Below are 25,640 nucleotides of genomic sequence, written 5' to 3' on the forward strand. Positions count from 1 at the left end.
TTTCCCATCTTATAATGAATTAAGACTCACAATAGCGCAAGTGAAAGCTGTATGATTGATCTGCATATATTACCTTACCGTTTTGTTACTAGAGCCAGATTTTAGTTATGTAGTACTTAGTGAGCTGTGGCGTAGGTGCTTTGTGTTTTCATGCAATCTTACAGCTGCTTTATAAAGTTAAAAACAAACAAACAAGTGAGACTGTGAGGTTAGGTGGCTTGCCCAAAACCACATATTAACCAGAGGAGTTTGCATTTGGTCAGCCTGACTCCAAAGACTTTCCTTTCGTACCACAAAACACCACCTCATTAAACACAAAAATTGCAGACCCTGAATGCTTTCCTAACATTGTCAAGTAGATATATTTTGAAAGTAGGAGGGAGATGTGTTTTCAATGATTTCATGTAATAGAACATCACATAGTCTGTTGCTAGCTTTCTCAGATAATTTTTATTTGTATTCTGTGGGTAACATGTAAATTATCAGATATTTGAAATATCTTGGTGTTTTCCCAGGCTTTCATGTCGTCTAATGAGACGCCTCCTTCTGTGCCTCACATGCTGACAGAGCCTCCTGTAGCATTGCATGTGCTTGGCAAACTGATTCTGAAGTGTGGGAGGGTGGGCTGCTGGCTTTTGCAGAGATGCAGTCTGTTGCTGTTTCTTTAAGGACTAAGTCACGTCAGTGAGTTGGAGTTGGTACATGTCACCCTATGCCTCCCTGCTTTTACATAGAGTCAAGGATAGAAGGGCTTCAGTACTGACCTGGAGCAGTAAGGTTGGTGCTGGGGTCCAGGATAGATACAAAGCTGAACTTAGCAGTGATTTTCTGTTTTCCCTCTTTATTTGGAATAAGCACCTCTTATTTTTCTCACTACTCATATCATCTGTGGGAATTGTTATGCTAATAAATCAGTTAAGATTCCATATGGTGTCTTTTGCTAAAGATAAAACCTGAAGTGTTCAGGGTCCTGTGAAAGGTTTGCCATGTACCTGGGAATCCTGCAGGTGCTGCCTTGTTCTCATTTTATTGTGCTATAGTTAGAGTCATGGGTGAAATATTAACACCCCAGCATTAACAATTAAAGCAAGGTATTGTGTTCAGGGTCTTGCATTCTCTCATGGCAAACTGCCATCTCTATAACAGATGAATCTTTTCAAGACTTCCTTGGTCCAGCCGTTGTCTTCATTTCTGTTTTCCAAGTGTATTTACTGAGGATTACTTTTTAACCAGGTATATGTTCGAAGAGCTTATATCGCCTATGAGCTCAACAGTGTACAGCATCGCCAGCTTAAGGACAACACCTGTGTGGTAGAATTTCAGTTCATGCTGCCCACATCTCATCCAAACAGGTGAGTTGAGCTGGTACATGCACCTGAGCTAGCAGTGGCCTAGTAAGATACGGTCAAGAGGGATACTAAATGGCAATTCCCTGATACTTGTAGCAAGAAATGCAGATAAACAAATGGGCAGACTTGAATGAACCCTGAAGGAGGATGCCTATGTCTTGATCTGGGGAGATACAGTATGGTCTAGTTAAGACAGATGGTCAGGGTTATCGTGTTCATTCTCCCTTGTATATGTAATTAAAGAACACCCTCCCTCTTTTCTTTCCTACCTTCTTTTTATTCCTTCTTTTCTTTCTCCCATGAGCATTTGACTTGCCAGACCACCCCTACCACTCCAAAATAAGGCAATGGTTGAAGAGGCAGCAACGCTGTGTGCAAGCTCAGCCCGTGCTGTCTGCAGGCTAGTCCACCTAAGCAGTCTCTGCCCCCTGTGACAGACACCCGAACTTAGCAGTTGTGATTTCATCAGCCTTTTTTTTAAAAAGTCATAGTGGAGAGCCAGACTTCTTAGATATAAATTAATGATTTAAGTGGCCATCTAGTCCCATTATTTTTCTTTCCCCAAGCCCTTTAAAATGTACATATGTAAATTTGCTTTGCTTTGGATATAAAATGAAAATATTTTATTTATATACTTATTAAAAATATTCTGTGGCAATGAAATTCCAAGAATTACAAGCCACACATATGTTCATCCCATCCTGTATTTTTATTCTTTTTAGTAATACCACAGGAAATAAAAATACCACAACCAATCATACCCTGCTCCTCTCCATTTCTTTTTTATTGCCTTGGTCCGTCACTTGGTGTTACGAACCACTATGTCTTTGGGGATCCTTAGTTATAGACACCAGAATGGTTTTGTTCTGAATTGCCACTTCACCCAAAGCAATAGAGCCTTTCTGCAGACAAAGAAGTCTGTGCTGAGAGTTTTGGCCACTGGATGCCACTGTTGATCCAGCAGAGGTCGGCAGATGAACAGAGGCATCTTCAGGAAAAGTACGCCTCTTCTTTGTCTTAGATGATCCTTTCACTTTTCCACCTCAAAAAATGTCTTGTGGCTGGCAGAGAAAAGCATATATCCTTGATTTAGCAAGCATCTCTCAGTACATTTTTGCCTCCATGGATTTCAGAATCTCATTTTCTAGAAACGAATGGTTGTCCTTCATCGAGCAGCGAAGTACTTGTGGCACATATGGGCTCCACATCAGGTCTTCTTTCTCTCCCTGCGTTCCTTGAATAATTGTGGAGAGCTGCATGCTATACTTAACGCTCTGTAATTCTCCAGGCAGCCTCCTTTCTTCCTGCTTTTCTCTTGCCTCTTTCCTGTGGCAGTGATTTGTACTCAGCCTGCACGGCCCTCCTGACTTCCACATTGTTTCCCTGGTCTTCTGAATCGTTCTGACCCTGTCTTACTCTTCTTCCTTTTCACATTTATGCGTCTGTGTCTGTGTGTGTAAAGACAACACAGACATTAACCGGAGTTATTGTCAGGAATTGGCTCTTTCCTTCCACTATGTAGATCTGGGGGTTGAACCCTAGTCAGCCCATGTTGGCTGGCAAATGCCTTTATTCTCTGAGTCATCGCACTAGCTATATCTTTTACAATTTGAGACTATAGTTTGGAGGAAAAAGTTAATTGGAAATTGAAATGCTTAACTGTTCCATTTAGAAGCCATGTTCACCTTTCTACATAAAGGTAGTAAATCTTGTTTTATCCTGACATGGCTTCAAAATGTTCTTATCCCTCTCAACATCCATAATGTAAATACCCCTATAGATAAAGGCCAGCTGTGAAAAGAAGTAAAATCTATAGATTCTAACATTTCCCTTGACTATGTGTAATGTTAAAGCTGCAGGAATATCATCACTATTAGTAGAGCAGTATTTCTATACCTATGCAAGTGAAGATAAGTGTAAAATACAGATAAATAATCTTTGTGAAAGCCATAAACATTGCTGGGAAATGGTTTAGTCAGTAAAGCTCTTACCACACACAGATGGGGACCCAAGTTTAGATCCTTAGAACCCACATTAAAGCCAGGTACAAGGTGTGCATTTGTAACCCCAAGCTGAGAAAGGAGAGACAGGCCAGCTTTGTATGCATGCACACCCACAGCCCTCCACACACACACAAATCTATAAAATGTGTAAATTTTTTAAGCTATAAATCTCTTTGTAGTTTATGATCAGATGATTACATTTTATCAAGAAATGATATATTTAATTTCAGAGAAAAACGTATTCAGAAAGTTACAGATTTACTACTTGACTTAGCATTTGACAAAATTTTATATTTGCTTATACATATATTTGGAATTATAACCATATTCTGATACCAATTGATGTATTATAATTCTATTTTGATTTTCCCCATATCTGGTTTGATCAAAAACTATCAGGTAAGTAAGAGCTCAGCCCTCTGTGGAGCAGCCCCAGGCCACCCACTTTTTTGACCAGTGCACTACAGAGCTGGTGGTCTCTACAGTTTCTCAGTTTAATAAATAAGCTTCACAGATTTATTTGCAGTTCTATCAAATTTTTGTTTGCTGAAACAGGCTCTCACTATGTAACTCAGGCTGCCCCACCCGGCCCCCTAATTCACAGTCCTTCTGCCTCAGTCCTCGAATGCTAGGACTATAGTGGGGCCATTGGGCTTTATATCAGTTGTACTATCAAGAATATAGATCAGAACCAGGCAAATAAAACATGGAGGGAAGTGGGGAGGGCTTCAGATGCAGCTTCTTTGTTCTTCTTCTGCAGAATCAAGGCACAGCACATTCTCAGCACATCAATGTGTTCACCAGCCAGGAAACTCCAACAAGCTTGTGTCAGATTTTTATCAAGGTTTCATTTCATAGGCACGATTGAGCAAATCATAGGCCACATGAATGTACTCAATCTCTTCTCCCCAGAGGTCAGGTTAGCATAAAGCCATAACCCTCTAACCACATAGTTGGTGTTTCTAGTGACTAGCTTCTATCTGCAGTCACATGACCTCTTAGCATAAGCTCAGATGGGATGCATGAATAACAAAATACACTCCCACTGCTTGGGAAACTCCAAGGATTTGGAGTCTTTCTCCTGGCAGCTAAACAATGGCTGAAGATTTACAATAAGCCTGGTCACCTTTATAAAAAGCTTAGCTAATTTTTCTAGCTTCAATATTTTTCTTGCATTCTGTTCTAAGGATTATTGGAATTATTTAAGAAATACCTTGAAAATGCATATATTGGTATCCTGCCTTCCAAACTCTGATTCATTTTGGATTAGGGTCCTGTGACTGTAAAGTTCCTCTGCTGTTCAGCACTGAGAGTTGAATCTAATGCAAACCACATACACAATTTTAAATTTCCTATGAACTACATTTGAAAGTGTAAAAAAACAATTTTAATAAGTCATTTGAACCAATATATGTGAACTATCTTTTAAAATGTATAATAAAAGTTATTAGTGTAATATTTTTTATTTTCTTATTCATACTCAGTCCTTGAAGTTGAGTTAATTTTACCTGGGTAGCATATCTCCATACAGACCAGTTACATGTCTAGTATTCCCTAACCATGTTCAGCTGGTTACTGCCATATTATTCAGCTCAAATCTAGACCAAAATTTCATTAGGATAATAATATTGAGTCCTTTTGTTACATTTATGATATAGTCCTTAGAAGAGAGGAAGAAAAACACGTCTTAGGTCGATATTATTAGTAGTTGTAGGAACTATCCACACCAGATGCACATTTATATGACATTTTACACATGCTCCATTACTCTCAAAATAGAGACGATATAGATATATAGATACAGAAAGTCATACATATATCAATGTAAAGCAAATTATAACCTTTTCTCCCAATTGGGGTTAACACAAAATTCTTTGAGAAGAAAATGTTTTAGGGGCTGGTATCATTTTGAGAAAAATTCTTAACCTCAGCCTAGGCTGGTCTGTAACTACTGTGTAACTCAGGATGACTTTGAACTCTAGATTCACCTGCCTTCATTTGCTGAGTGAGAGGATTATAGGCCTGCGCCAGCATATCTAGCTTGAAGATACACATTTTATGTTTTTTTCTTTCTTTCTTTTTTTTTTTTCCCAGAGCTGGGGACCGAACCCAGGGCCTTGCGCTTGCTAGGCAAGCGCTCTACCACTGAGCTAAATCCCCAACCCCAAAGATGCACATTTTATATAAGCAGTTACGTTTGCATTTTCTTTCTAGATTTATGTTGTCCCACACTTTGTCAGGGTGGCTTTGTAAGCTGCCATAGCTAACAAAGCCTGGGGTTACCTGCTCAGATTCCCACTGCAGTTTTTTCCTAGTGATTTGACTCCCATAGGATGCACCAGAACACGGGTAACTGACAGTAACCTGACAGCAGCAGTGTTGTTTTCCTCATCATTTGCTCAGGAAAATGCAGATGTCTTTTGAATTGAAGGTCCATGTTTTGTTAGGACTCGTTTAGATTCTTGGAGCATAGGCAAAAGCACACTTAGAATGAGTAAAGCAGCTCTGAGCAAGAACAGACTCCTTTTTAGCACACTTGGTTAATTGGCTTATAAAGCTTCCATAGGCTTTTTTCCTAAGATTCTGTTTATTTTATTTTATATATGTGGGTGTTTTGCCTCAATGTATGCCTGTGCACTGTGCCCATGCTCAGTGTCCTCAAAGGCCAGAAGAGGGAATTGGATCTTCTGAAACCAGCTCAATAGTGGTTGTGAGCCACCATGTGGGTGCTGGGAATCAAACTCAGGTCCTCTGGAACAACTACTGCCTGGTCTGGAGTTACCTGCTTCTTCTCATTCTCTTGAACAATAGCTAGAATAGTCAGAAACCTGTGACACATGTCTCTTTTGGTATATCTCCTGCTGGTCCTCTAAACCTTCTTAGAATTTAGATTTTATTTGCGTCTGTGTATAACTTTAAGTGTCATCCCTTTACTGTGATTTGTGGCTGTTTAGCAGTTATCCTTGAGACGTATGTAAGATTCTTCAATCATTGTGTCGATGCAGGATACTTGATACAGCTTGGCTACTTCAGGGAGCTCAAGGGAACTTTTCAGAGTTCGTGAGCCCAGCTCCTCAGTGAGCTCAGCCAGTTCTTGACATGGATTGAGCCTAGAGCTCAAGCTTCTGTCATTTGCCGTTTTCTCATTCTTGAGGCTTAGGGTGTAGAGCCTGAGGTGTGTTTGAACCTGTCTTTCCCTCAAGCCAGCCCATTCCCATTCCACTCCCTTCCACTTGTGATCCCATGGTATCACTGGTGCTAAAAATGCCAAAGCCTGTTATATGAACCATTATCCTAATGCTTCTGTTTTTGACAGTTTGTTAGATGATTTGATATTAGGATTTCTCTTAACCTTGAACATATTTAATGTTCTTCAGTTACTCTGTGTAGTTAATATTCCAAAATATACCTATTTTATACAGATCTGTCTAAAGGACATTATGCTTTGACAGCATATGACTATATTGTTGACAAGCTGGGAGTGCAAAATTAAAAACTGAAAATAAATTTTGTGTGTCATACACAGTAGTTAACTTGATCAATTTTTTTAAAATTTTAATTAATTCACCATTCATATACGTATCAAAGTTGATGTTGGTGATGAAGGTATATATACTGCTGTGTATTCCTATACATATTTTATAGTGGGTGAAGACCTACTAGTGTCTCCATCTATTTCTTAGGTAGAAATTCATGCTTTAGTTAAGTTGCATTTCATGTTCTTTCCTACTTGGTCCTTGTAAATCTTCCTCATTTGTGTTAGATGCTTTGGTTCAAGTACTGTGCTTTTCTTGGGCCTCACCTCCAGAAGAGGTCAGCTGTGCTCTCTCCTGATGGCACATTTTGTTCACGACTGGGTCAGGGGTTCGGCACCTTAGGTGTTCAGCTGTTGCTCAGTGTTCTCAAGATCTTTTATTTTTGCAGAAAGGTAGAAATGAAAGGCTCTCCATGTGACTAATCAGCAGCCTGCTTTCATTCTTGAGGACTTTGAAAATCTCTGACATCCAGAGATTAGAATCCTCTTTTGGATAGTACTGAGATACTCAAAAGTCATCCAACTTGTAGGAGTTTTATCAGTGGGAGCACTTGATTGTAGTTAGCAAGCTAGAAGGAGCTATAAATAGATATAATCCTACAGTGCTTGCTTTCTTCACTCAGCGTAGTCTGCTGATAAGATGCAAGCATCTGGCAGAAGAGAAGATTCTCAGCAGGTTTAAGTGCTTACCAAAGTGCTTTCCTGTGTCCATGGCTCAGCTTCCTGTCTCTGCTGTGTTATTTTGGCACTCAGGACTCGTAAGATTGGAGAGTCGAGTTTAAAGCTCTCAGTATATCATTAGGGTTGCCCAAGGTCCTGTCTTGTCAGGGAAGACTAGCTGATTCCAGGGGGGAAGGAAAAGCAGAATCCAGGGCACCTGTAAATCCCTGTAGTTTTGTGCTGTGGGTTTGTAGCTAATTATACAGCAGGCAGCAGTAATGTACTGTAGCCCTGTTGGCATTCCTATTTCAGGAATGGCTCAGTCTTCCAGCAGAGCAAAGAAGGGGCTTAGAAGAGACTGCAAATGAATGAGGCAATGGTCATTTTATTGTAAACTCAAGCTTTGCAACTTCCGGAATCAGGGCATCTGAACAGCGAGGAGGTTGGGGAGGGACACCAAGGGAAATTCATGTTTCAGACATGTTTTACAACTCTTGATTTGGATTCTTCTGTTGAAATATAGTCACATGAAGAGACCACCACTGGTCACAGCCAGTTAAATTCCTCTTTCTTCTACGGTACTGTTGTTACTGGCTGCTAGTAGGTTACTCAGCCCACCTCCTCTGTTTCTGCTTTGCTGCCTGATTTCAAAAGCTTTGCCCTGTCCTGGCTTTTGGTCACAGCTTGATGTAACAACCACTGGTTGTTTGCATGCATCCCCGTGATTTTCATATAGGGCTCACTTTGCTTTTTCTTTAACTTAGAAGACAAAATAGCCAGGAACATTTTTGTATGATAAAAGATATATGTAGGGCCATCTAAAATCAAGCAGAATGAAATTCAGATGTGAGGGGTGGTATACAGGTTCAAAGAACTTTCAACTGCCAGAGAAGTCAGTGTTTGTTAAATGGAAAAGGATTCAGCTGGCACATAGCAACTCTGACCTCACGTCTGTACAGGCTCCCTACATAGACTTGGTAGGCAGGCAAATAAAATGAGACATAGCTTAACGGAAGAAACCTCAGGAGTCAAAAGATTCTCTTGTCTTTAAAGCCTCTATTGTGTGGAATGCTAGTATGGAGATGAGCATATATAAGGTGCAGATTGTAGTTTGTGGCATCATAGAGAACAACAGTATCTATCTTGTTGTGCAGTTGTCGTATCTGTAAACTCTTCTAAGTTACTAAAGGGAGAGTGAGTCCAGTAGCTACCAAACATGAATGAAGACACATCAGAGTAACTGTGTTGAATATTTTAAACTGCAGAATTGAGAAGTTAATAACCCATCTGTGTACTTGAAAATATAGTTGATTGCTTTATCAGAGATGATGAATCTACAACTGAATGTGGCAAATATTATTTTTAGCTTTATAAACAATATTTGACCATTAGCTTGTTTTTTGTGTTGGTCATGGATGTAGACCTCCAGTATCTCAAAATATTGTATAGTTGGCAGTGTTGATCAAATTCTTAAATTATTCTAATAGGTCCTATATAAAATAAATAAACCCTAAGGAAATGGCTAAGCATTGGCCTGTTTCAGGACAGTTTGTCTTCCCTTTTTGTTCATCTCTTTTTATGACCCCCAAATTCTTAATTTGCCAATGAGGATAAATTGGCTGAACTTGCTTCTCACATGGTTGACTTGGAGCCATTTTTTAAAAATTTAATGACAATGTTAAGAATTAGTTTCTTTCTTTTTTTCTTCCTACCCTCCCTGCCCCCATGTATATGTCGTATGTACTTCTGTGATAAAGCAGCAGGCGGCTCCCTGTGAGAGCTCGAGAATTGCTGTGGAGAAGAGCAGGCTTTTGGTTGTTAGCGGATGTGCTTTTTAAGTTAGGCCTTGTTCTTCTGAAATCTCGGCCTTCATCCTATGGAGATGCCCTAAGAGGCTAGGGTAGCTATGGGACTAGTGAGTCTATTAAGAAGTTGGTTAACAAACGACATTGCGCTGGTTTCTAAACTCTGCAAATCTAGATGAGTGGAGCCAGAGATTGCTTTAGCTGTAGGTTTCTTCTCTCTGAACTGAGGTTCCTTTTAAGAGACTGCAGATTCTTTAGGATCTTTTATATCACAGAGTAAGGCGCTCTGTATTCTTTTAATTCTCTTCAGTAAGCTTTCTGTTCCACCACAGGCAGCTCTGCTGTAGAATCTGCATATTTTTATGTTCATGGGGGCCAAGTATATTAGAATTAAGCATCTCTCATGAATAAAGCCCGTTCTCCTCTAAGTGAGAGCTCAAGGAATCCAGACAGTAAAGGTTCAGGGTTTGTACTCCAAGTAGCTCTTGCTGTCTTATGAGCTCACTCTGAAACAGGTTTGATGCAAAGAGCATTGCTGGTCACAAATCACATGAGGCATACAGTTTGTGTCCAGTGATATGCCACAACCTTTTATTTATATGGCCAGTAGAGTCTCCCCTGCTCCCTTCACTGCCGTGGAAAGTGTATCATTCTCCTACGTGATCCTTATTCCCACACATCATCAGCACCTCCCAGCATGCCCTGCCCATTAAGTCTTCTGTGTGCCAGAAAACCGCAATAACGACTCAGTGCTGATGAAGGAGTGTAAGGTTAAGGTATCAGCCAGTCAGCCGCCCGCAGTACCCCTAGATGGTGGGTGACATTCCTTTGCCATTTTTACATTGAAAGTAAGAGTTTTTGTCTGATTCATTTCTGTTTGGAAATGTCTGACATCAAAATTCTGAGAAATAGTTTCAAATACCAAAGAGAATGCAAAAGTCTTGCCATATTTCTTCTTTGTGTATTTCAATCTTTCTTTTTTTTCTTTTTCTTTTTTTTTTTTTTCCTCATGATTTTTCAAGACAGGGTTTCTGTCTGTGTAGCCTTGGCTGTCCTTGAACTCCCTCTGTAGACAAGCTGGCCTCAACTCAGAGATGAACCTGTCTCTGCTTCCCAAGTGGGCACACCTCCACCACTAGGCTCAATCTTTCCTCCATGAGTTTGCCAACTTCTTTATAAGGAAGTTCTAAAACTAGTCAAAGTTAGGTACTATTTTATTAGTGAAAGGCCTAAAATTTTCAAGCTAATAATAATTAAAAATAGTTATCTTACATTCATTTAATTAAAGAATGTTAACTGTAGCAAGTTATACCAAATTTTAGTATAACTTAGCTTCCTTAGGATTTTCAGTGCCCGTAAGCTCCTGTGCCCTAGGCTACCTGCTGCCTTTCAGAATGGGAAAGAGGGGCTGGATTTCAGGGTGCCTGCATCACTGGATTCATTTCCTCACATTTATTACATATTCCAGGAAAACAATAAGGCAGGAGGAGCTGTGGAACCAACTTCTGATTGGTCCTTTGTAATAGGAGCAAGGAACACTGTAGGCATTTTGTCAGAGATCATATTTCATGTTGCAGGTTAAGATAATGTGCCATATACTAAAGCCCGACTCTTTACCAGTCTGTGTTTTACCACTATTCCACATTATTATTATTATTTTGTAATGAGAGTTATTTTTAAAACTCCCTGGTGATACATCTGGACCCTCTCCTCAACAGCTGCTGTGGTGAGGTAGGTCAGGAAGATGCCTCTTTGGAGGTACCCTGGGGGTTGAAGGGTAATGAGCACTTAATTATGTCTGCTGGTGCCAGAGCTGCTAAACTGGAGCTCCTGGTGACCGGCCTGTATCTACTCTGACAATTCTTTTACTATGGCTTTCGCTAACCTATCAGTAACTAACTGTGGTTGTTTAATTACAGAGGGAACATCCCCACGCTAAACAGGTACCGTATATTTAGTTTCTTTTCCAATTAAAAGCACTGCCCCCCAGAAAAACCCTCAACTCAGAGTAGTGAAACACGGAAGAGATCCTACCACAGTCAACCAGCTTATGTGTTATCTGCTGCTGGGAAATCCTCAGCTTCCCCTCGGACATACTGAGCTACTCTTCTGTCCAGAAAACATGTCTTCAGCTGTTCCAAAAGTACTTGGAAAGCGTCAGTGTGGCAGAGACCCCGTTGAGCTCTGTGTGAGAGGGAGCGAGCCTGTTGACAGCCTCATGTTCAGCACTGCTGGCAACATCTTGCTGAGCTCTCATTACAGTTGCGGCTTTCAGAGGAGAAACCCTTAAGATTATTCTTAGCCTGGCAGACATTCACAGTATTAGTTTCTCTAATTTGCTTCTCCTTTTAGAGGAGTAAAATTCCAGAAATAGCTGATCTCATGTTTTATCAGTTTGTTAACTGTTTTTTGAAAGTGTTAAAGTGCTACCATGATTTAAAAGTCATTTTATTTCATATCTGTAAGATTAGCATGGGAAAAGTGTATTAAGTTTTGTTACTTTGAGCTGTGTGAAGAAGTTCCCAAGGCAATACAATGCAAGTGGCATTTCAGTATGTGTTTCACGTTTCTCCAGCTTCCTCAGCCAAGCAAGGTCACATGCAAGTTTGAGAGGACAGCAGTTCTGATTGGACGGAATCCAGAAAGTGCTAAGGCAGTGACAAGTTGGTGGCAAACGCTCTATAGATGCTACATGTGACGATATTTATAGGCTTACATCTTTTTTTCTTCCCTTTAAAATACTAATAATTAAAACAAATTATAGCCCCACGGCTTTATTTAAATGTGGAAAGTGTTTGTGCAGCCCCCTTGGTTTTCCCTCAGAGAGGGAAGCTTGGTTCAGATCTGCCAACCTTAGCTGTTCTGGCCCATGAGCATAGAGATAGAGGGAAACTGAATCTTGTATGTATTTCCCATGGGGTCTGTCAAGTGAAAAATACATTTAACCCCATGTTTGCCACAAACACAGCCTGTTAGCTTGTTTAGAGGTTCCTTCAAATGTTATCTGGAACTTTTTCTCTTTCCTGTCTGATAATAAACAGGTGGAGAAGGCGCCTCACAAACTTGCCCATTGCATAAGTATACTTGGTGACCTAGAAATCAGGGTAATAGCACTTCTGAGTTCATGCAGCTCAGAACCCCTGTTTCTAGTGAGCACCATGTGTAAGACTTGCTTGATGTGTGCTTCATTGTTTGTTTCACCCATGGTATCAATGGCTTCCTCTCTCACTCTGCCTTCTGTTTTCAAATACTATTAAATGCTGGAGTTCTGTCCGATTGTCCTCATTACAAAAAGAATAAGACCCTGGAGTGTCAGTCTCTTTAGTCTGTGTGAGCAGTACCCTCCCTTGTAAAGCATCCATGTATAAACACAACTTGTTGTGAGCCTCGATCTCAAGCTCATGTTGCTCTCTCCCTCCTGCAGCACTGCAGGTGGTGTTCTTCAGCGAGAGTTGTGAATAGTTTTCTAAAGAGCAGGCCTCATCATCTCAATCTCAATTTGCTTCAGGTCAATACGCCAGTAAAATATCAGACAAATCCTGGAGGCATCCTTTAGCTTGGTCCTTCCTAGCAGGCTGTCCTGATTGGTCATTCAGAAATACCTTATGATATTATTTACGAGTACAATCAGCCGAGATGCATCAAAGGATGTTCATATTCATTATGGAGTTAGATTGAACAAATCAATTCAGTTCCCTTGAAGCATCTCCATTTAGCAACTGATTGTCATGCTTACACATACTTTGAGACGAATGCTCTACCTTTGTACCTTGCTAGAAGTTAATAAGGCTTTTGGTTGGGATATTTTTGCTGTAGTTCAAATGTGCTTAAATATAAAAAGGAATTTTTGCTATGTGGGTTTAAATTCTTTCAAAAAGGAAGAACTATAATCAATAAATATCTGTCAGTCAACCAAAGGAAAAGGTAACTACCTCAATAAAGTGCCCTTTGAGGACTTCTGTTCCATAAATGATAACTTGCTATCGTTATTTACTAAACCACTTCATTCTTCTTCATTAGAATTATTCTTTGATATTAATAAAGCTGTATCTGGGGATGTTTAATCTATTTCTAAAGGGGGAAGTATCTTAAATATTAAATAGCTGCACCTCACTTGGCTTGCCTACTGTTTTCTAAAGGAAGAAAGGAGACGGGGAGGATGCAGGATGGTTTTTAACCCCTATGTACTGCTCATTCATCCAATATATCATTGGGTTAAAGACTACCACACAATTTCTGGTGGTCCTTAGATTTCTGTCTGATCAAATTTTGGAGTGATAAAGCAATAGTGCTGGGAAACTCAAATGAAACAGGAATCTTACCACAGCTCTATCTGTGGTGGGTGAAAACCATATCTGCTCTGCAACCTGACCCACCCACATGACGTTTGCTCCATACACCCTTCCCCTTGGTTAGCCTCCCAGTCCGTGCTCCTTTTCTAATGCGCTTGATTGAATCACTGTTTAGAATGTCCTTTGCCTCCAACCTCAACCACTACGGCATGACTCATGTAGCTAGTGTCAGCGATGTTCTGTTGGACAACGCCTTCACACCACCTTGTCAACGCATGGGCGGGATGGTCTCTTTCCGGACCTTTGAAGATTTCGTCAGGTAAGGCATTATAGGACTGTGTCTGTACAAGGGAAGCCATGGACCTCTAGTTTTTTTGGAGGTCTAACTTTTCTGAAAAAATAAAGATTACCCTGAAGAGCCATGAAATAGCAAAGAGATACAGCTTGCATTGTATATGTCCATATGTCCTCAGAGAGAGAGAGAGAGAGAGAGAGAGAGAGAGAGAGAGAGAGAGAGAGATCTTCCAATTTCTTTTTTTTTTTTTTTTTTTTTTTTGGTTCTTTTTTTTCGGAGCTGGGGACCGAACCCAGGGCCTTGCGCTTCCTAGGTAAGCGCTCTACCACTGAGCTAAATCCCCAGCCGAGATCTTCCAATTTCTACTCCTCATTTAACCTCTCCTTCCAGTATAAAGCCTGGTTCAAAGGAAAACAAAACAGGAAAAGAAACAAACAAACAAAATCATCCTTTCCTCGGGAGCTAACAGAAGAAGCTGTCTGCTCTGTGATGAGTGAAATGTCAGGAGAAATTAAACACAACACTAGAGTGAGCCCCACTGGAGACGATACATCTTTTGATTAAATGCATTCAGCATCTATCTCTTGATGTATACTGATGCATTACCCTAGGGGGAGGGGTAATTACATTGGCCTGTCACTGCTCCCGTCCCGGCTCCTTCTGCCACTTTAAGAGCGATGGCGACAGCACCACACATATCTTACACATGAAAACAAAACAAAGCAAACGAGCTTTATATCATTTTTAAAAGAAAAATATATATGGTTTATTAAAGTTTAAACAATCCATCCTCCTAATTTCTGCCACTTGGAGATATTTTGCTTGTCCTCGCTAGTTACTGGTGTTTCTATTTTGCCGACTGTCGAGCACGGTAGGGTAGGTTACTCTTTCAGCCTAAGCTACCGTAGCGGCACTGGTTTCCTGCCACTGGGTTTCTATTGTGCACGTTTCTCTGGTGTCTTTTTTTAGGATCTTTGATGAAGTAATGGGCTGCTTCTGCGACTCCCCACCCCAAAGCCCCACATTCCCAGAGTCCGGTCACACTTCACTCTATGATGAGGACAAGGTATGGTACTCCCTTCGGACGACCACTTTGTACTCTCAGATGTGGGGCTTACATTATACTATATTTTTCTGACTTTGAAATTATTATGAGAAGAATTCAGCTTTTTATACTTATGTTTATTACTTGATTTTGTATGTCTCAAAATACTTAAAAATAAATGGATATAAATTCTAAATGAAGTCTATAATAGAGACTGCTCCATTCTATGTGCACCCATTAGAACTGCCTCTGGGTCTCCTAGTGTTGCTTTAAAGATTACTTTAGTTACTTGAGTTCCCATGCAAAGATAGCTTATGTCTTTTATAGTCCTTAGGAAATGGTGGAGTTGTACATTTTGTTTTTAAAGGTGTCCTTTTATTAAGTCCCTTCTTTAATTTCTCAATAGATGAATATTCTGTTCTTTCCCTCCATTATTTTCCCATGGTTTGGTAAATGCATCATTTGGTAAGCTGTAAGTGTAGTAAGTGGGACACTGTTCCAGTGCTTCCTTCCCCTTGTGTAGATTGTTTCACTCACCCCATTTTGTTGGTGAAAAAATAGAGAAACTGACTTTCAAGTTCATGTCAGGATTTGAAGTCACCTCAGACTACAGCATTTGATGTCTTATGTGCTTTATTTAACTCCGCTGTGACAGTCGGGCAGTAGTTTGAGTGTGCTTATTCCTACAGAGTAGCAAACCAGAATGTCCTGTGGGTGTGTGTATGCCTTTGCTCTAGCAGGTGACTTCTTCCAGCCCCTGCAGCAGCCAGCCTCATCGTTCCCCTTGGTCTGTCTTCTTGGGTTACAGGTCCCCAGGGACGAACCAATACATATTCTGAATGTGGCTATCAAGACTGATGGCGATATTGAGGATGACAGGCTTGCAGCTATGTTCAGAGAGTTCACCCAACAGAATGTGAGTGCTCAAGTGGGGAAAAGCTGGGGGTGGCTCCTTTCTGCTGGCTGCTTCACAGCCTTCTCTCCATCGTTTTCTACCTGTAAGGTTTATCATTACTGTGGCTTTTATTATAACTCTCAAGACTGTGGCTAGCTTTGCCTTCAGGAAAAAATTTCCAAGTTAATTTAATGATCTATAATGTTTATCTTTTTATGACAAGCCTCAGATATTCAAATGTTTTCAAAGAAAATACGTTTCCAACTCTCTTAGAGTTTCAGTTTGAACATTTGTTGTTCATTCCTGTCACCTGTTTTGGAAAAAAAAAAAAAAATATATATATATATATATATATATATATATATATATATATATATATATATATGTATGAATGAGATGAGCTCTACATGTGCTCAAAGCACCCCATGCAGGGTCTTCCTCTGTTCTTGTCCCCCATCCCCTTAGATACTTTGCAGTACTTACAGATTCCTCTTTGGTGTTTTTTTTTTTTTTTTTTTTGTCATTTGAGTGGAAAAATTACTACTCCATCAGCTTACATACATACAAATGTGTGAGTGTGTGTGTGTAGAGTCTGTTGTTGTTATTTTGACATTTTGTTGTGATTTTCTGAGACAAGATGACTCTGTAGCTCTGACTTCCTGGAACTCACTGTGTCTACCAGGTTAGCCTCAAACTCAGAATACCTGCCTTTGCGTCCCATGTATTTGGGATAAATGGCATCTTACCTTTGTTTGTTTGTTTGGTTTTGGATTTTGGTTTCTAAGATGGTGGTTCTCTGTGTAGCCCTGGCTGTTCTGGAACTAGCTCTATGGACTGACCTTGAACTCACAGAGATCCACTTTCCTCTGCCTCTTAAGTGCTGGGATTAAACATGTAAGCCACCAGCTTACATTTTAAAAACAACAACAATGATATTGATTTATAAAAATTTTACCTCAATTTATTTGCACTTTTGTAATCTCACAAATTTTACATGGATCAGGTGTTACAACTCTGGTTGTACACATGGAAAAGCTCAAGTTCTGAGAGGTTAATCAATACTGCTGTACAACCAGGTGGGCGATGATGGGGCTAAGGCTTTCATTCCAGATCTCGGAGATTTGGAAAATGGTACATTTTTACCCCCGTAGAATCTAGTTAGGGGAACTGAAGAGACATGTTTAAGACAGTCATCAATCAACAGTAGTAGTAGTATGGGGGAATAGAAGTCCCAGGCCCTCTGCAAACCAGGCAACTGTTCTACTACCGAACTGTATTCAGGCTATGTGACAGTTGCCAAAGCTCTTAAAACAGCCTTTAATGGCCACACCCTTATGTTACATTTGCAGGGACAGCTCTTAGTGCTTGTTCTGAAGAACTCAGTAGATATTTTGAAACTTAATTCATCACTCTAAGAAAGTTAGTGGCCTTGACATTCAGATCAGGTAGATGCTCATGGTAGATAGCTCGTCAGGAAATGGTGATGAAGTCATTAACATGAGTCAGCATTTACTCTGACACTTCAGAGCAGGTAAACTGAAGTTGAGATTGCAGTGGCCAACACAAGGAGATTGTACTTCCAGAGAAGCAAATAATTTCGATGGATTGGTAATTTTTCTCTATAGAAGGTGTGTACTGTCTTTAGGTGCCCAGTGCCCACAGTAACCTCAGTGGCCTGGCAGCAGCCACTTAAGTAAGTCGGTGAGAGTTACTGTCTAGTGTGAATTACCTATATGTGATTGTGTTTTCACAACTTCAGGCTTTTTGTTTTCCTATGACCTACGGATTGCTTACCTTTATACAGAGATCCAAAGAGGTCCTTCCATTCTCACACTGAGGCTAGGGAAGTCTGGTGTCCTTGCCTGAGGCATTTAGAAGGGTAGGGCAGATGCTAACTCTGTGAGCCTAGAGAAAGGTAAGATGCTTATCTTAGAACAGATGCTATTTTCATCTTCACATTTTTAAATAGATGTAAGAGAAGGAGGGAAAAAGCAATTTTGAAGAAAAAAACAGGAGTGATAACTCGTTTTGTTTCTCACTTCATAATCATACTTGTAGCAGTTTAGAAAAAAAGTTTTTTTTAAGGCACACATTAAACTATCAAATAGGTTGATCCAAATTGTCCAAATAATCTTCTAGTCCCAGCATGTCCTTTTTTTCTCATAGAAATTAGGATCATATATTTGTAAATGACTTGTGGAGGAGATTGAAGCAGTCAGTGTAAATGGAGTTTCTCCAGGTGATGACGCCTAATCGCTGGGTAATAGCTGTGGACTTGCTGTGAGACCCGCATTATTACAATGTAATCAGAATCCTGTTGCTCTGCTGTTATTGTCAGCCACTTGTGGAATTTTAAAAGCAATAACAATTTTGATTTTAAATCATGGCATTATTAAAGTTATTTTCTTCCCTCGCCAGAACATAGCTATTGATGCTTGTCTTTGAAGGACTCAGCTGTAGTGGGATTCTCTGTTGGTGTCTGCAGAGCGTCTGTTGTTCAGCATACTGAGAGAAAGAACATCTCCAGATCTCCTCTCGTTAGCACACTGCTTTTTGTAATGTCAGAATTTGTTTTCATACACTGAAGAGTGTGATGACAATGTGGATAATCTTTAAATGTTACACTAAAATTTACTTATATTTGACCTAGAAATTTATCAAGGAAGTTTGTTTATAGAAAATATATTTTCCCTATTAGTTTTTGCTTATGCTATCAATAATAGCAATGCTAGTACTCAGTAATATCATAGTAGGAATGAGAAATAGGAGGAAATTTCCTAGAAACATGCTTCTTTATAAGAAAAAAACCACTTTACATTAAAAAAAATCCTATCTATTAATGAATGTTAGGAACTGGAGGCTGGCAAGATAGCTAAGTGGGTAAAGACATCTGCCACCAAGCCAAGGACCTCCGATCAGTCAACATAGACACAAACACACAAATAGTAAATGCAGTTTTTTAATTTTAGTTTATGTCTATGAGTGTACTGCTTACATGTATGTTTATGTGCCACATCTATGGCCTATGGAAACTAGAAGAGAATGTTGGGTACCCTAGGACTGAATTTATAGCTGGGAGTGAGCTATGTGGGTGCTGGGAATTGGATCTAGGTCTTCTGGAAGAAAAGCCAGTGCTTTTAACCATTGACTCATCTCTCCAATTTCAATAAATGTAATTTTAATGATTAAAAAAGAACTTGATTATAAACTGTTCAATTTATATAGTAAGGGATGTCTTCAAGCTACAGTCTTGCTGAGGACTGTAAAAATCCACCTATGTTTTTCTTTGTGTTATTCATGAATTCTCCCAACTCATTCAGTTGGTGAGATTGCTTTCCTGCTTATTACTAGGTAGCGCCTTTGTAATGGCCTTTAAAGACATATAACCCTTACTGTTTGTTTGCTTTTTGAAGTAAATGAACAGTACCCCTTTGAGGAAGGTTTAGGTTTGTGAGTTCAAGACTTATTTAAGAGGCTATCTTGAAGCCAGTGTTTTCTGTTGATTTCTAACATCTTATTTGCCTATACCAAGTGGATCTATGAATGAGATCAACATTTAAAATCTTGTTAAAAGTTGTTTTGAGTGCCCAGCTTTTAAGGACAGCAGCTTGCTTTAGTCTAGGTTGTCTCTGTAGTGACTGGTCCCCCTCCCACAGCCTCCTGAATGCTGGCATTACAGACATGTGCTGCCAAGCCTGAAGCTTTGATATACTTACACTTTTAAAGAAATACATGTTAAATCGTGTGTATATGTGTCTGTCTGTCTGAGGATATACATACAATTGCAGGTGCCCACTGAGGCTAGAGTTTTTAGATCCTTCTGGAGCTGGATTTACAGATAGTTGTAAGCTGCCCAATAAGGGTGCTGGGACCTGAACTCTAGTCCTCAGAAGAACAATACGTGCTTTTAACTGGTGAGCCATTTCTCCAGCTCCCAAATCATATTTTTATTAATTCTTTGAGAATTTTAGCCAATCTACTCTGATCACATTCATCTCTACCTACCACTCATCTCACTACTCCCTCACCTCACTTTAAGTCTTCCTCCTTCTCCTGTTCCTCCTCCTCCTCCTCCTGTTCCTCCTCCTCTTCTTGCCCCTGGAGTGTACTCAAACTACCAGGGTTCACATCATTAAAGAAAACTGACTCACATCGGGCAGGCCTTCCCACCTCAGTTAGTGTAATCAAGATTCCCCCATACAGGGGCTAAGAACACTGTGCTTTTCCAGTGAACCTGGGTTTGATTCCCAGAGCCATCTGCATCTCCAGTTCTAGGAGTGCTGGTGTCCTTTTCTGGCCTCCTTGAGCGCTGCATACATGTGATGCACACATAGACACTCAGGTGAAATACCCATGCCAGAAAATAAAAATAAAATAAGCCATTTTTTAAAATTCCCTCATACTGACATGCCCACAGACCAAGCTGATCTAGACAATCCCTCTAGAGATGTTTTCCCCTATGCTATGCTTTACCTTGAGGTAAATTGGTTCTAAGACTTCATATGGCCCTTGCTTCTCTACAAAGTTCTCTTTCTGTTCTCTCCTGATCAATATAACATCTATTTTTTAACACTTAATCCCAGGAACAATGTTCAAATTTATTTCTAATTTTGAAGGTTCGAGATAAGGTTTGTATTCCAGAAAGGATGCTTATTCCAGTCAGAATGTTGTAAAGACTAAATAAGGTAAAATTTTAGTTGTCATCTATCTTATGTTTTGTATGTTTTTTTTTTTTTTTCATAGAAAGCTACTCTGGTTGAGCATGGGATCCGGCGACTTACGTTCCTAGTTGCACAAAAGGTATTGACACATGGATTATCTCTGCCTAGTATTTATATTGCCATCACAATCTTAAAGATAAGAAATGGGGTTTCAATAATGTGTTATTTATAGACTCTATACAAAGAAATTACTATTTCTCTATAAATTTAATTTTTAAAACAGCTTTTGATAATATTTGAAATTCTGGGAACTTAGCATCTGTTACTTAGTTTATTTTTAGTATTTTTTAAAAAGATTCATTTATTTTTATTTATACGAGTACACTGTAGCTGTCTTCGGACACACCAGAAGAGGGCATCAGATCCCACTACAGATGGTTGTGAGCCACCATGTGGTTGCTGGGAATTAACTCAGGACCTCTGGAAGAGCAGTCAGGTTCTTAACCTCTGAGCCATCTCCTCAGCCCCTATTTTTAGTATTTTTATTAATTGCCTAATTTACTAATTTTTATTAACTGGTCATTTATTCTTTTCTGTCTTCTCCCCCTTTTTTATTTGAAAGGATTTCAGAAAACAAGTCAACTGTGAGGTGGATCAGAGATTTCATGTAAGTAAAAGTGTCGACTGTACAAGGTTTTGTCTGAATATGGCTGAGTTATTTGGAAGGGCTAGATGACAATCAACCTTCTAAAGTATGGGAGTGAGGTTTTTTTTTTTTTTCTTTTCTTTTTTTTTTGGTTCTTTTTTTCCGGAGCTGGGGACCGAACCCAGGGCCTTGCGCTTCCTAGATTAGCGCTCTACCACTGAGCCAAATCCCCAGCCCCTAGGAGTGAGTTTTTAATTTTATCTACTATTCTAGGTTAAGTTTCCTTTTTCTTTTAAGCTCTGCTTTAGAAGTCTCATAGACATAGATAAGGATGAGTGTGGACGTTGCCTCTGATGAAGAAGAAACAGGAACTCAGCGGTCATTTCCCTACACAGGCCGTACACAGTCAGTAAGAAAGCAGCAGCTGCTGCACTTGGTTCTTACTAGAAATGGATGCAGGTTCTGATATCAGGAAGGCCAGTGATTCATTGTTTAAAATTCGTTCTGTCTTAGTTCTAAGAGCAGAAATGAATACTAAACTTTCTCTTTGCTTTCCCATTTAACTGAATGAACTCTGTATATTTGTGAGGCTAGGGCTTTTTATTGGAAAGAAAGTTAAGCTAATACTAGGCTCTAAACTTCAGTTTACTCAGAGGTCACAACCGGTATGGTCAGAACCAGAAACCTAGCCTGTATTCATGGTGTCACTCAGAATGACTGACTGTAGACAAAATGTTTCATTACAAATTGCTTCTTGTAACTAAGTAAGATTGCAAGGGTGTTAGGAAGTCTTGTTTTTTTCTGAGAACATTTTTACTGTTTTTGTTTATTGAGAGTTAAAATAATTAAGCTTACTATTCAAGTACTGCTCATTTGTAAGAAGGATCAGGCAACATTTTTTGTGTTGTGGAAAGGGCTTCCTCCACTCAAGGCCTTTGCTATTTTGTCTTTCCTCATACAGTCAGCTTGCAGCTCTGTCCAGTCTATAGAGCAGCGAGAGAGCCTACCCCGCAAGCTCAATAGCTAAGATTTTTCTGAAATGCTTTAGGAAATGTTGTGGACTACACAACTCGCTTGTGTTATTGATGTCAGGAAATCCAGCAGAGTGCAGGTAGACATCAATCAATAACTTCAGATAGGAAGCAGGAGTCAGTGGAGAAGTATGAGGAGCTTAGAGAGAACCCTGGGGCTTTAGGAAGAAAAATCAGGAGCTTAGAGAATAAAATTGATACTTGGGGATAGACTCTGAGTGCCCATGAATAAACACTGGCTGGTAGATGCTATCAGAACTAAGGTACACATGGCAGAAGCCAGGCCCTGGGTGTGTATCAGAATTGGGCTAGGCTTCTGAGCCGTTAGCAAGCTCACTTCTTTATCCCGGACATTGGAATTCCAGCATATTATTAAAGAGGGCGACATGAATTTGGAAAGTTATTTTACTTTTTTGCTTAGAGTGCATTTAGTGTCATCACACGTACAGTCCAGTGACTGCTTTCCTGTAGTATTCCAGGGTTAAATAAAACTGTCCCCTAAATTTTTCAAAAGAACAAAATTTATTGTTCTCATTAACATTTTTTATTTGAACTATAGATATAAAATGTATACGAACTACAACAACCACAATAACAGCAACAAAAATAACCTCATTTCTCAATCTGCCCTAGAGTCTGAACTACTTTAATATTTTTTCTTCCTGCTGTCCTCATATTTCTGAATTTAGGTTGCATAGGGATGTGTACAACTCAAATCTCTTAGTTAATGAGGCTAGCAGGCTGGCCTTCTGGCTGCTATCGTCCAGGTTTGATTTATAGTAACATCAAGTGGCAAATGAGTTAGATTATAAACGCCTTCACTGTTTGAATGAAGAAAGGCTGCTTAGAGCCTAGTGAACATTCAAAGTTTTGTTGTGGGCTGAATTTTCTGTTTGGCTTCTTAGAAATGATTACTGGGTTTGCAGGGGGCAAGGGCAACTTAATACTGAACTGCCAGGGAGCCTTGACAGGAGTTGTACAAGCGCAGGAATACAGTCCTGGTGCTTCTCAGAGTTTTCCGTTGGTGGCAGCTTGCCATTCGTGAAGAGTGCTTAGCCTCTGTCATATTGTCTGATGTGTGCTTGGCCTATAGTTAGTGTAGTGTGAAAAAGAGGAGGCTTTCCAGGAGTGTTAGAGATGAATCCCTTGATCTCCCTGGCTTTTTGGTAATCCACAGTGATGCATGCAGCCTCCTCTGTTCTACACTGTGAAATTCCTGCATTACTGAACAGGACAGAGAGTGTCCCTAGTGCGGCAAGGAGAGGAGAAAGGTTACTAAGTTTTGCTAACCACTACATTGGTTGGTGAGGACTGATACAAACTTCTCTTTCAAAGTCATGGATCTTTCTGACTACCCTAGAACCACAAGACAAATGAGAGCCAGACAAGAAAGAGGGACTCAGAGCTGGGCAGTGTGAACACCTGTAATCCCAGCACTAGAGAGGCAGAGGCAGGTGAACTCTGAGTTCAAGGCCAGTCTGGTCTACAGAGCTGAGCTCCAGTTCAGTGAGGGCTACACAGAGAAACCCTGTCTTGTAAAAACCAACTAACCAACTAACCAAACAATAACAAAGATAAAAGAGGGATTCATAGAGTGCAGGTGTACTGTAAGGTGTTTATTCCAGTACCAGTGAGTTTAGTACCTCATTGTTAGATCATGATTATCCAACAGAAAACTGGCCACTGGTGTGTCTGCTGCTTCCCTGACTATTTGATTCTACACACAGACTCTCTCTCTTACACAGCTATTACACCAGCAGTAAAAGCACTAGGTATGGAATCTGTTTTCATAGCCAACCTAATTAAGACAACTCTCCTTAATGAGAAGCAAAGAACTGCTTAGAATTAATGTTTAAATAGGAAGTTGTAGGAAAAACAAGTCTGTCTATTTAAATATATCTGTTGCTGTTTAAAAAAAAGATGTTTCTTGATTTGTTTGTTATTTGCTTGAGGTTTTTTATTATTGCTTTCTTTCTTTTTCTTATTTTTTGGGGGGGACGTGGCAGGGTCTCAGTCTGTCACCTCAGCCTCACACGTGCTGACCTATAGGCATATATACCTCCTGCACTGCCTTACAGCTTTGGCTTCTCTATTAAATCCCAGTTACTTACATAATCTTTTAGATCTTAAGCCCCAAAAGCTATATAACAAGAAGCTAATTGGTATATATTATGCTTTTTAAATTTTGAGCTCTTCCTATTTTTAAAGCAATAATATTTTCAAGGATATTAAAATATGAATTTTTAGAATATCTTCTTTTCTCTTAAAGAAAAAAAAACCCATAAGGTTCAAATGCTGTGACAGTATTCAAAAATCACATAGTTTGTGTTTAAAAAAAGTTTCCTTTTTTTCCCTTTGGTCTTCTAAGGGTTTGTGGGAATTTTTAAAAATTACCACAAATCTCCCAAGAGCTAGTTGGACTTTCACGATTGTTTACATGTGAGTGACGCCCATGTAAGGCAAAGTAGTTTGGATTATTATGGCCTTGAGGGAAGCATTTCCCATCATACATAGTTCTCATGGCTCATAGTTTATGTTTGCCTCTTTTCTGTTTTTAAGGTAGTTCTGTTTACTGGTGGACTAACTAGCCAGGTTTGGTTAGGGGTTTGTTTTAATTACAGTCTATATAATTAGTTCCCAGCATGTTGAGGTAGAAGAGAATTGCACCAGCAAGCTCCCAATTTCTTCATCTCATTAGGTTTTTAACACGATTATTAGTATCATAATCAGCTATGATGCTTTCTCTTTCAGGGTTTCACATTCTCTGATTTGCAGGGTGTCTTGATTGGCTAATTTAGGCAAATTATTTTGATTGTCTTGATGATGGTTGGCTGATTAGAACACAGCAGGGGTATAATTTCTTCCTGAGAAATGTTGCATTCTTTTGTTTTTTTGGTATTAGAACACTAAGAGGGTTTTCTTTGTGTACATTCAATTATGATATTTGCCCATAACACGAGAGCATGCCTCGAAAGCAATTACATTACTGATGGAATAAGCCGGAGTGCTGTGAGTGGGAACTTGGAAGCGTGGAGATGAGTGAGACGCAGGAAGTCACTAAAGCCATAGGATCAGAATCGAGTTTCTACTTTATTTTTATCCTGGTGTTTTGTAACATTTTGTTTGCCTTATAAGTCCCCAAAAGTTGCCTCTTAGTGGAAGCCTGCAGAATGAGCAGAATGAGCTGATTCTCCTGCTTGTCTAAGGCAGACATTTCTTGCCAGCCCCTGGTGGAAATGTTCTGAATGTCAGTGTATCAGAGTCTACCCAGAAGTTGGGGAGGGCAGTACATCACCTCAGATGCCTTCTCAGCTGTCTGGGATGGAGAGGCATTTGCTGTTTGTTGGGGAGCGGTTGCTTCTTGTTGTTTCACAGTTTGTTTTGTTCTTTTGGGAGGATCTCACTATACAGCCTTGACTGTCC

At 39.8% G+C, this 25,640-nt stretch overlaps 1 protein-coding gene across 11 annotated transcripts in view; it reads left to right on the top strand.

Moving 5' to 3' along the window:
* The window catches only part of Acaca (acetyl-CoA carboxylase alpha), a 262,246-nt gene that overhangs the window by 145,607 nt on the left and 90,999 nt on the right, over positions 1 to 25,640 (top strand). For 7 of the 11 annotated variants that reach the window (XM_087574065.1, XM_087574067.1, XM_087574070.1 and 4 more), the window contains 7 exons: positions 1,234 to 1,352; positions 11,272 to 11,295; positions 13,820 to 13,963; positions 14,909 to 15,005; positions 15,793 to 15,900; positions 20,623 to 20,679; positions 21,163 to 21,207. In XM_087574065.1, the coding sequence (XP_087430191.1) occupies positions 1,234 to 1,352; positions 11,272 to 11,295; positions 13,820 to 13,963; positions 14,909 to 15,005; positions 15,793 to 15,900; positions 20,623 to 20,679; positions 21,163 to 21,207 (594 nt within the window). The remainder of the gene's footprint in view (positions 1 to 1,233; positions 1,353 to 11,271; positions 11,296 to 13,819; positions 13,964 to 14,908; positions 15,006 to 15,792; positions 15,901 to 20,622; positions 20,680 to 21,162; positions 21,208 to 25,640) is intronic. The other 4 variants (XM_087574066.1, XM_087574072.1, XM_087574075.1 and 1 more) reach the window with 1 other exon arrangement.

Source organism: Rattus norvegicus, chromosome 10 (assembly GCF_021556685.1).
Source record: "Rattus norvegicus strain SHRSP/BbbUtx chromosome 10, alternate assembly SHRSP_T2T, whole genome shotgun sequence".
Classification (NCBI taxonomy): Eukaryota; Metazoa; Chordata; class Mammalia; order Rodentia; family Muridae; genus Rattus; species Rattus norvegicus.